Source organism: Corticium candelabrum, chromosome 11, assembly GCF_963422355.1.
Source record: "Corticium candelabrum chromosome 11, ooCorCand1.1, whole genome shotgun sequence".
NCBI classification, from domain to species: domain Eukaryota; kingdom Metazoa; phylum Porifera; class Homoscleromorpha; order Homosclerophorida; family Plakinidae; genus Corticium; species Corticium candelabrum.
In genome coordinates, this window is record NC_085095.1 from 4,622,049 (window position 1) to 4,633,171 (window position 11,123).

General features: G+C 39.5%; 2 protein-coding genes across 6 annotated transcripts; one reads left to right on the forward strand and one right to left on the reverse strand.

Moving 5' to 3' along the window:
• Positions 1–86: 86 nt before the first annotated feature.
• On the forward strand, positions 87–2,632 carry LOC134186726 (probable inactive peptidyl-prolyl cis-trans isomerase-like 6). The gene is made up of 9 exons (XM_062654758.1): positions 87–345; positions 409–504; positions 592–713; positions 769–832; positions 891–953; positions 1,512–1,659; positions 1,727–1,783; positions 1,844–1,979; positions 2,331–2,632. The coding sequence occupies exons 1-9, from the start codon at positions 175–177 to the stop codon at positions 2,443–2,445; spliced, it is 972 nt and encodes a 323-aa protein (XP_062510742.1). The 5' UTR covers positions 87–174; the 3' UTR covers positions 2,446–2,632.
• On the reverse strand, positions 2,366–10,933 carry LOC134186725 (histone deacetylase 8-like). Of its 5 annotated transcripts, XR_009970991.1 has the most exons (11): positions 10,690–10,933; positions 10,583–10,635; positions 10,377–10,513; positions 8,574–8,715; positions 8,402–8,514; positions 8,152–8,229; positions 7,983–8,091; positions 4,122–4,404; positions 2,962–3,058; positions 2,725–2,905; positions 2,626–2,664 (listed from the first exon to the last, which is right to left on the reverse strand). XR_009970991.1 is itself a non-coding variant. In XM_062654755.1 (10 exons), exons 1-10 carry the CDS (start codon positions 10,768–10,770, stop codon positions 2,645–2,647), a joined length of 1,125 nt encoding a protein of 374 aa, XP_062510739.1. In that variant the 5' UTR covers positions 10,771–10,933; the 3' UTR covers positions 2,366–2,644. The 5 variants fall into 5 exon arrangements, 3 of the variants coding, with proteins under 3 accessions (XP_062510739.1, XP_062510740.1, XP_062510741.1); XM_062654755.1 differs by lacking the exon at positions 2,962–3,058 and having other exon boundaries at positions 2,366–2,664; positions 2,725–2,833; XR_009970993.1 differs by lacking the exon at positions 8,152–8,229.
• Between the last annotated feature and the right edge of the window lie 190 nt (positions 10,934–11,123).

Sequence of the window (11,123 nt, forward strand, 5' to 3'; positions counted from 1 at the left end):
GTGAGCGCTAAGTGCGCTACAGTTTCGCGCTAGGGCCAAATCCGCGAAGAGATTGCAGAGATCCGAGGTAAATGCGGTGCGCTAGCGCAGGATGTCTTCCGGTACAAGTGCGTTAGCAAGCGGATCTATTTGTCTACGTACAGCGTACAGTGTACACCTGTCTTTAGTGCGGCCATGCGTCATACGGGCACAAGCGCTGGGATACCCGGATTCATATTACAGTTGCATAGCAACACGTTGGACGCTTCATTTCGTCTAGCGCGTTCTCAATTTATAATGGTAGTTATTGAGGTGGTGGGGTTGCTTCGTTCTACCGACTACCATGTAGCTAAAGTAGCAGCAGAGGTAAACATGAGCGAGATCTGTACAAGGTCGCTAACGTTTGCATGGTTGTTTCTGCTGTTGTAGGTTTTACGCAGCCATCACCCTAACCATTTCGAGGATCCTGTTCTGAAAGGTCTGCTAGAGTTCGAATGGGACGAATTTCTCTCACATAAGAAAACCGTTCGTTACATGAAAACTCAAACTTGTAGCTTGCAATTGTACTCTAACTAATCATCTAACTTAGTGTTTGCGCATATGTTACCTCAGGAATTTAGAGGAGAATTGTGGGCATACAAAGATTCGGTCATTTGTTTTGCTGATGGTCAACCGGTTGGAGGAGCAAAGACGTTTCTTGACTGGGCATCAGCACTGGATTACTCAGATTACAGGTAAATCACTGTTAATACAAATCTGCTGACAGTAGAATTCTAATGTGGCTTTTAGACCAACTCCGTTGTATGCGGCCCTTGCAAATGATGCATATCTTGATCGGTTCAAAGACCCTGAAGTAAGATAAGACAACAGGATAACTCATCAAACAACGCATCATCTGTTGTGTGTTTCAGTTGCAGTTTGTTTTCTTGGATGTAGCTGTTGATAATGAACCAGCTGGAAAGCTCGTGTTTGAGGTTGGACAGACTTCCGTGTTGTAGTTATGCTTACAGATTTATAGACTTGAGGCATATCCTTTAGCTCTGGTTTCAAACCATCACATTAATTAATTGAGACAAGAGGATGTTTGATTTGTGGTTTTGATACGTACCACTGATTTGTAGCCATGTAATGACCACGTGGTGGCCTGAACTGTTGGGGGCATGTTTTAGACTACTGACTATGGGGGGGGGGGGATTTCACGACGGGGGTGACGACGGCAGAGAGAGACGACGGCAGAGAAAGACTGAGTCAAGTCTAGGCATGTTTGGATAAGTGACGCTAATCTCTTTCATTCCTAATTCAATTCTCTATAACACTGTCACAAACACATCAATAAACAGACCTCATTGCAGAAAGCAGCAAAGCTATACATACTTACAGAGATGGAAGGGCATATACAATATACTGTACCTTTGCATCAAGGGGTGTTTGTTAGTACATGCTCTTGATAGATACACAATCAGTAGAATAACTGACTAAATTTAAAATTAACTGACATCACATAAATCAGTTTATCATTGCCTTCGTTCTAGCTGTACAAACAAAAGTGTCCAAAAACCTGTGACAACTTCAAAATGTTGTGTACAGGTGAAATGGGTGAGTCATCCAACAAAGTGACACTTCACTACAAAACATCTGTTATACATAGAATAGTACCAAATGGATGGATACAGGGAGGAGGTATAATAGATCACATCCATGTTCATATGGCTATTGGCAGTCACAATGCCGTGTTTGTTCTATCAAGATATTGAATATGGTTCAGGTGCTGGAGGAGAGTCAGTATATGGCGAGACATTTGAAGGTCAACAGACAAGTGGATCTGTAGATTATTGTAAGAGGTTTTAAACCTAACTTGTAACAGACGAGAATTATAGTGTCCTTCACAGCCAGCGAGGAGTTTTGGGAATGGCAAACAAAGGCAGACACACTAATGGCTCACAATTTTATATTACTCTCAAAGCCAGCCAGTGGATGGACAGACACTATGTCGCTTTCGGGTAAGAGACTCATCCACCCACCAATTAAAGCGTAATTAACTTAAATAATTACCTGTACATCCAACTCTCTCACTGCCTTTTACATGTCCATTAAGTTATTGATTACATACATACACACATGCATGAATGCACGTGTACATACAGGCATTTGTGCAGTATACAACTACCTACATACTTATTGATAATATAAAATATAGACATTTTAACATCCAGTCACCTCCTGTTTGGATATGCTACCCCGTGTTATCATTTGAAAGACATGACTCCAATGGTCACTGATCCTACAGTTCACATTGTATACAAACTCCTCACATGGTGTTGTCATTGCATGACATTGCTCTACCATTTCAGGCAGCTTGTTGAAGGAACACAAGTACTAAACAAGCTGGAAGCAGTGAAGACATACAATGAACGTCCAATTGTGCCAGTGAAAATTACAGACTGTGGCATTTACCAGCCCAGCTAACTGCTATGACAGTTTCATGGAAAAAGATCACTAGCTAAGCCACCAGCTCTACGAGAAATAACTTGGCTGTTTACAGCCCTAGAATGTAGGTTGTGTACTATACAAATTGAGTCTGTGTTAGTACTGTTATATTTTAATTTGTATACTATATCAAACTTGTGAATGAAGTGTTGTTGTCATTAGTTGATCTTGATTGCCATTATCGAATGCCTGCATTGACTGAACAGTTGCATACAAGATTACAAAATACTGCAACATACAAAAATATCAAACACTTACCCCTAATATACTGGAGAGTTTTGTTGACTGATGCCACTTCATTTTTGTTGGGTTGAGTTCCATGTGGTGAAATCCTCAAGCAAAACAGTGGCTTGTACATGTCAATAAACTTGATAGGTCAAAGAGATCAAGTTCAGTGAGGTAGATACATAGTGCAACTGGATTGTGCATACCACTTTATCTGGCACAATTGGTTTTATATATATAAATGTCTGTCAGATTAGCAAGTTGGCATACCCAGGTTGTGATTGAAATAAAACATTTCCCATTTATTCCTAGGCGATCGAAGCAAGCAGTTTGTATGGTAAAGCAATGACAAATAGAGTGGAATGCACTGTAATGTATTGTAACAAACAAACAAACAACAATCAGACAGTAAATACTATAACCCTGAAAGGTTTAGTAAGCGATCAACTTTTGACAAGTTCTCTAAAGATCAATGTCCAATTCCCATGGCAACTGTGCAGACTTTGAGGAATGCCTCCAGGAAGCAAGTGCTAAGGATCCCTACATCATACGGGAAATTCACCAGGCCTGAGTGACGTCTATATGACAAATTTGCCAAGGTTCAAATTGTTGTATGCTACATGAAAGATTCAATAACACTTCAGCATTACGAGCACATCACCAGAGACAAGTTGACATTCACTACTCCAAATTAATCACAACTATCCTCAATAACAATTCTTCTTCATTACCTGCACCAAGGAGGTTGTTTTATCAATGTTGGTATGTTTGTTTGTTGAGTTGTTTGTTTGTGAGCAGGATTACTCAAAATTGTGAGGATGGATTTTGATAAAATTTGACGGGATAATAGAACTTTGATAGAAGAACAATTGGTTAGTGTTGGGGATCCAATGTCAGTATGTGGTGTGTGTGTGTTTGTGTGTGTGTGTGTGTGTGTGTGTGTGTGTGTGTGTGTGTGTGTGTGTGTGTGTGTGTGTGTGTGTGTGTGTGTGTGTGTGTGTGTGTGTGTACATGCTAAGTGAACATAAAAGTCTTTCAAATAGTTGTCATGAAAAACAATTATTAATGGCACTATGATGTAACTGAGCTGCCTTGGCTTTTAGTTTCAATTAAAACTACATGGACAGTAAAGCAGAGGGACAAACAGATGACAAACAGAAGGGGAGGTTAAAAGTGTAATACGGGAACCGGACACTGCCAAGCTCATGTGAGTCTGGGGACGAGGCTAGCAACACCAGCCGTCTGCTAGATAATTTTTGCTGTCGCAGTTCTAACAAATTTGCAGCATACATGGTTAGCCTCGGCCTCCCAGACCTGTGTAGCACCGATTCAAAATCATCACGCTGATTCAAAACCATCACAGCGCTACACGAGTCTGGAAGGTTGAGGCTAATACATGGTAGTGCATGCTCAAATATTTGCTTACTGACTTTATGGTCTGGTATTTCATCCGGCAGCTCCATGCTCACTAAGACCGCTGTAAGATAAGTCCAACACCGAGCTGTGTTTGCTAAGTGATATCCTCCTCCTCCAAGAACAAGAAGTGGCACATCCCAAGACATCAGATGTTGAACACATTTGGTTATGCTCTTTAAGCTTAGGTTGAACCCTTCAGCACCACCATCACTTATCGGATCACCCACAAGACAGTCAGCACCACACTGACACACTATGGCATCAGCTTTGAAGCGATCCTTGACAACTGCAATAACTCTGCACAACACATTATCATTAGGAAGACAACTACAAATTCCAGACATTGTCGCATAGCATGAATACTCTGCTACTTAAAAAATGACAAATCAATATTTCTCCTGAATTCCAACTGGTTTTCATGTTTTGTTGTGTCTGCATCACTATCAGAAGTCATTAGTGTAGCACCCACTTAATTAATTAACACTTCATCACATGATTATCACATGTTAGTCTCATCACTATATTATTCCATCCTACTGTACTTTGCAATCAGTTTGCTATCAAACCAATTTTGAGTGTTGGTTAACTTCAATGTGCTCAGTCAATGTTGGTGACAGACATATGCATTAATTTTAATAACTATGTCAGCACTTGTGCTTGACTGCACTGCACTGACTGCACTGCACTACACTTTGACCTACTCAAACTCATTTCAGTATATGTGTCATGCACAAAGTGTGGGTATGGACAAACCGTTGATTTCTAGTTTTTCTAGGAAATTTGAGGGTTAGGATTAGGATTAGGATTAGGGTTAATTAATTGGGTTAGAGTCTAGTGTTAGGGTTAGGTGAGCATAGTTTGTATTGACGATCCATGGTTTGTATTGGCGATCCATGGTTTGTACAGGCAATCCATAGATTTACCAGGCAATCCATAGATTTACCGGGCAATTCATGGATTTTAACAGTCAATCCATGGATTGTCCAAATCGGCGCTTTCCGCACAACAAATATACCTACCTAACATGAATCCAGTTAGTCAGACTATATAAGATGCTACAGAACCTGCATGCAAAGAGAGCTACATAGCCTTGTGTTTGAGTTATTGGAAGTCTGCCGTAAATGATCCCGAGCCTAGCTGATAAAAGGAGAAGGGTTGGGTTAGCAACCAAACCTCGCAGAAACCGTAAACGGCAAGAAGAACCATATCAATTACTTCAACAACATGCAAAGAGAGAGATACATCTCCTCCAAGAATGACGAGTTCTGGTCAAAGCCACAGGGAAGCCTGAATAAGCTCTGATGAGCAGATCTATCTTTACTTCCACCCAAAATATACACATAGCCACATAGAACGTTAGAAGTCTGTTTCAGGAAAGGAGAGTTTATTAATTAGTGCGGCTATATTGCATTAGTTTGAAACTTATGAGCAGAAGATACTTGGACCGAGTTAAATGGGATGGGATGGCAGTGGGAAGTTGACAAGTGACTAAGGAAGATGCTGATTTAGTCTAGACATGAGAAACACCATATCTATTGTGTAGGCTTTGTCTTGGACAGCTAGTTCTAGAGAAGCAGAAAAGACATTGATTGGTTGAACACCACCTAATGAATGCATAATTACTGCAAGATTCAGTCTCTAGGACAACTCTAATACAAGTTCACACACCAACAGACAGACAAAAATGATAAAGACACTTTCTACCAACAACTGCGCAAGACTTGATAAACGAAATACTAAGCCATGATATAAAGATAGTAATAGGATGGAGACTTCAATGTTTAAGGCAATGCAGACAGTACTTGTTATGACACTGTAAGAGGACCTTTTGGATCAGCAAGCCAAATAAATTACAACAAAGATCTATAGACTGTCTTTCTGCATGTAACACAAATGAGCTATGGGTGGGAAACACAATGATATACACAAGAAAACCTGGCATTCACCAGACAGGAACACATGACAGAATTGATTGCATCAGTATCAGGAGATGGAGAAGTGCACTGCAAGGTTTGAGGAGTTTCAGAGGTGCAGACATAAGTTCACATCATTACCTGGTGAGCGGAATCGTAACATTGAAGATATAGACAGTATGAAAGCATTTGACATATCAAAACTCAAAGTTGCCCATATGTCCCAAGAGTTTCAAGACAAAATAAACAACAAATTTCTGCTGTTACATGAAGAATACAGCATATAGAAGAACAAAGGAGATGTTTTCAGGAGGCAGTTAGAGAAGCAACTGAGACGAGCATTGGTAGAAAATATAAAATGGACAGTAGGATCAGCCTGGACATATATAAGAACTGATTGACAAGAGGAACAAACTAAAGTGAAAAAAGAGTGCGAGACTGTAGGAGACAAGGAAGAAGCAAAAGAGAGACAGACAAGTTGACAAACTGGTGAAGAAAAGCTGCAAGAAAGACATGCAGCCAAGAATGGTACGTGACACCAAAACACTACACTGAATATAGCTAGAGACCTGCATGGGAGGTGTTGGAACCAACAAAGATAAAAGCTGAACCAACCATAACCATCTGAACTGTTCACTTTTCCAAAAGAGAAAACTGACAGGCTACATGTTAACACCAGTCAAATTCATGCAGAAGAGGTCATGAAAGTAATTAATCAAGAAAATTACTGACTTAAGAACAAAGCAGCAGGAATAGATGAAATTCTAGCTAATCTCCTAAAGAATTGTGGTGAAGACATGGTAGCCAAGTTAACGACTGGTAGTTTGTGCAATCCATGTTGGAAAGAAGAGGTATCAACAGACTGGAGAAAAGGAGTCATTGTAAAGCTACCAAAGCTACCTAACTTAGGCTAAGTGACTGTGGAAACTGGCATAGGATAACGCTAATCTCAGTCCTGGAAAGTCATCTTCCCCGTGCTTCTGAATAGATTGAACCATACACGAGACGCACAAACTGAGGAAAAATGGCCCCAACAGATCATTGTAGCAATGTTTGTTGCAAACATCATAGAGCGAGGCCTGGAGTTTCAAAAACCTCTGTCTGTAACCTTTAGAGACATGAGTACCTGGTAAGCGTTTGACAGCATTCATAGAATATTAGATCAAGATACACTCTAGAAAATTCTCAGAACCTATGGTGTTCTGGAGAGATTCATCAATGTTTTTTGAAATCTGTATACAGGGTCGACCGATGTGTCAAAGTAGAGAAAGAAAACACAGAATTCTTCGCCATTGTCACAGGTGTATGACAATTAAGGGTGTTTACTTGTGCCCTTGTTGTTCATTGTCACCATAGATTACATGATGAGGAAACCATGGACAAGCCAGGTTTGTGATGCCGTTGGACAATGAAGAAAGCAACTTTCAGACCTCTCTTTGTGGACGACATTGCCCTGATGGCAGCAAGACTGTGCATCAGTTGCTAGAAAATAAGGCTATGCAGGTTGAGGAAGCAGTACTGTACTGACTTCACGGTTTATGATCTATCAACTACCAGTAGAAAATGTGAATCAATTTACAAGTCTTGGCAGCACACAGAAGAATTAAAGGAGATGTCAATGTAGAAATTAGTAAAGCAGTGCATGATATTCAGAAGAATGAACAAGATCTAGTGGACAAGCAGCAACACCACAAAGATTGCCAAGTCAAACGTTTTCAATTAGTAGCATGCATAGCAAGTGGGACTTGGAAGACAGCAGGAAAGATTACAAGGAAGTTGAATACCTTCCAGTAACGCTGCTTAAGAAAATTCCTAAGATAAAGATAACATACAGAGATCATGTGACCAAAGAAGACGCGCACGCGTGTGTGTGTATATATATATATATATATATATATATATATATATATATATATTACTGTTTAGCAAGTAATTTCAACAATGAAACAAAATGTAGAAAACCTTAGAAAGATGTGATAGTACTGGTCATCTGTAACACCACTCTTCAATGGTACATTGACCGAATATCCACGACCTGCCCTCTCACCAACCTCATCCGCATCACCTGAACCTGCAAACCACAAAAGAAGCCATCCAACATCACAACTAATATTTTGTTATTTCGTCAAACCAGGGAAGAAACCAGGACACCGTAGATGGAAAGACAACGTCATTACTTTGTTAGAATAATAGAAAGCTTCTTGAACCCCTTCAAAGACGAGAGAGTATGCAGAATCAAGATAGAATAGACAAATACACATCATGCAAGATATATGGTAAACAGAAAGCACCAGCAGGTTGTACTTTTTAAAATTTGTACCAAGCCAGCACCGAAAATAAAATAAAAAGTTAAGAAATTCAATAAAAATTTGCAGTCGTACCATCTCCATGATGCAAGTCCAGATCTACATAGAGAATGCGGTCAAATTTCTCTTGAAGTCTTAGAATACCCAAAACAATATCATTGACATAACAGTATCCAGATGCTCTAGACCTGACAATTGTTACACCTCTTAGATGCTATATGAACATAGAATACATTACAGTACAGACCGTTTTGCATGGTGCCATCCGCCAGTCCAATTGATTGCCACTGAATTTGTACCTGCCAGTAAGCAGTCGGCGGCTGTGAGTGTGGCTCCAGTAACCCAGCATACATACTTGTACATATCCTCAAATATGGGGCAGTCATAACCTATACAGCAATTTCAATCATGTCTGATCGACATTATTTTGCAAGTAAATGGAACTTCAAAGTAATAGAAATTTAGCAATACAGTACACACAATATGGTAGTACTAGAAGAATCAAGAAGGCCAACAAACAAATCGTCAGACAATTATTCTGTTAATAAGTTATAGCATACACTCATACCAAGTTGCAGACACGCAGCTGTAAAAGCTGTAAAAGTTGTAAAAAGACACAAAAGCAAACTGAGGTATAATGCTTGATATATGTCTCATATAGATATATCTGCTAGCAATTGTTAATTCACTGACTACAAAACGGAAACATCAAATACTGTATTTCCTCGTGTAAATGCCCCAACATTTATTGCTTTCATAATCTAACACGGTTAATTTACTCAATGGCTTTCTTCTACGTTCATGCTTACCTAAACAAATACCAATACAGAATTTCTTCTTTTACTCATCAAATTATGCAGACTAGTTCATTAGCTTCCAACTCCTCTCCATCTTTGTCTTCATCTTCCTTGTCTTCTTCAACTTGTACATTACCTGTCATTGTCGTATTTCTCTGGTGATTCTACTGACTTTCTCAAAACTGCTGTCTCATTCATGTACCAGGTATTTGAAGCCAGCATTTATTTCAGGTCGGCGTTTATTCAAAGGAGACGTTTATTTAAAGTAGATGTTTATTCATAATGACATCTAAACGAGGAAATACAGTAGAAAAAAACACCATATTACAACACAAACAGACAAATTAACAATCAGATCAACAACATACAGCCGGACAAATAGACAGACTAACATTTGTGGATTCAATGCTATTCATTCATAATGCACGAGCATGTCTGTGGCCCCAACTGGCACATATAATTAGCTGTGGTACAAAAACTAAAAACCACAAAACTATAAAACAATTACACTGTTCACTAGCTACTATATTCACTATCTACTGATTGCTAAATACTGTCTATATACTTTGCTTGTCAATTGTTAAAATGTAATCTAAACAATCAAATTACGTCCCCTCATCCCAGTTATAATTGTTTTGCTTATATCATATCGCAAAAGAACACTAGCCCAATTAGAGCTCTGCAGTTCTTATGTAGAAATACTGGTAGAATTTCTCAGGTAAGCTGAATTTTATAAGTTCTCCATTGACTTGACTGAAAACACCCAACAGGCCTTGTAAAACAACCTAAATGATGTGCAATTTGGTTCGCCAACCCAAACCCATCAAGTAATGGCAATTTCCTCATTTTCGTCAAGCTGCATCAGACAAACAAACAGACAGACAAAGAGACAGTAGATAGAAAACCTTGAAGTAGTTTCTGTACACTCAGTTGTTCTCATAGTCACACCACTGTATTTGAATAAATATTGATTAATTAATAAACCTGCGCTGGAAAAAGTTGGAAGAGGGGTGTGTCTTCCAGTCTCTTCCCGGAGAGGCTGGAAGAGCCCAATCAAACACACCCAAGCAAACACAAGTATCAAATCTCCATAATTTGCGTTTGTACATAAAGTAAACTGTAATTAGTCTACTACTCTAAATATAGTATCTGAAACATTAAGAGTTATTAGATAATCTTTGAAGTGATCAAACAGTTGCCTTTACATCTAACTAAATCAACCAATTTCAAACTATATAACATTATAGTCTAACAAAGTCCAAAGTCCTCCAACATCTTATCAGGGTCACCCTCGTCCTCTACAGCCTCCGCCTGTTCAAGCAGACCGACGTAGTCTCTCGAGTGAAATTCAGTCAATTCCTGTCTCGTGGCTGGTTTTGCTTCAATCACCCTGATAATAGACAAATTAGCAAGCAGCTACAGACTTTTGAAAACTTTGTTTCTTAATTAAACAAAAGACCTCAATCGTTGAGTGATTCTGTAGGCCTGTATAAGCTCATCTACCATTGCAGCCTAAAAATTACCCAATGCTAGTTAAAACGACACTAAGAGAGCAAATGCATAAACCCTCTCTGAAACTTTCGGCATCATGCTGGCCCTCTCTACCAACTCTAGACAAGTAACAAGAGCAACAGATTTCACAGCCATAAGTGTACGTTCTGCATAGACGGCTCTGTGCAGATGTGAAGCCTCGAGTACCCTGCAAGTCACTTGACTGTGCTAATCGCTTTTTTGTCGTGCGCAGTTTCATTTAACTGCGCATGCGCAAATGCATTAAATTTTTGAAAGAACTGTCGCACCTTGCGTTTACAGTAAGCATACTTGAGTTTTCCAAGCGTCAATAAGGGAGTTCAAAAGCTGAAATGTCCTAGAGAGCTCTAAGAGGATTTTCAGAATTCTCATAGTCAGCCAATTGCAAGCTGAATACACGTGCCCTGTCAGCCTCAATCAGAGCCGCGTAGAGTTCATAGCTCATCAGAGGCAAGAGCTCATACACACAG

Excerpts from the sequence above, each read along its gene's own strand:
- LOC134186725 (XM_062654755.1), bottom strand. The coding sequence starts at position 10,770 with ATGGCTGTGAAATCTGTTGCTCTTGTTACTTGTCTAGAGTTGGTAGAG. Across the intron at positions 8,716-10,376 it reads GTTGGAGGACTTTGGACTTT|GTTATGACTGCCCCATATTT; the intron begins GTTAGACTATAA and ends ATTGCTGTATAG. Across the intron at positions 8,230-8,401 it reads GGACTTGCATCATGGAGATG|GGGTTCAAGAAGCTTTCTAT; the intron begins GTACGACTGCAA and ends TCGTCTTTGAAG.
- LOC134186726 (XM_062654758.1), top strand. The coding sequence starts at position 175 with ATGCGTCATACGGGCACAAGCGCTGGGATACCCGGATTCATATTACAG. Across the intron at positions 505-591 it reads TTCTCTCACATAAGAAAACC|GAATTTAGAGGAGAATTGTG; the intron begins GTTCGTTACATG and ends ATGTTACCTCAG. Across the intron at positions 1,980-2,330 it reads AGACACTATGTCGCTTTCGG|GCAGCTTGTTGAAGGAACAC; the intron begins GTAAGAGACTCA and ends CTACCATTTCAG.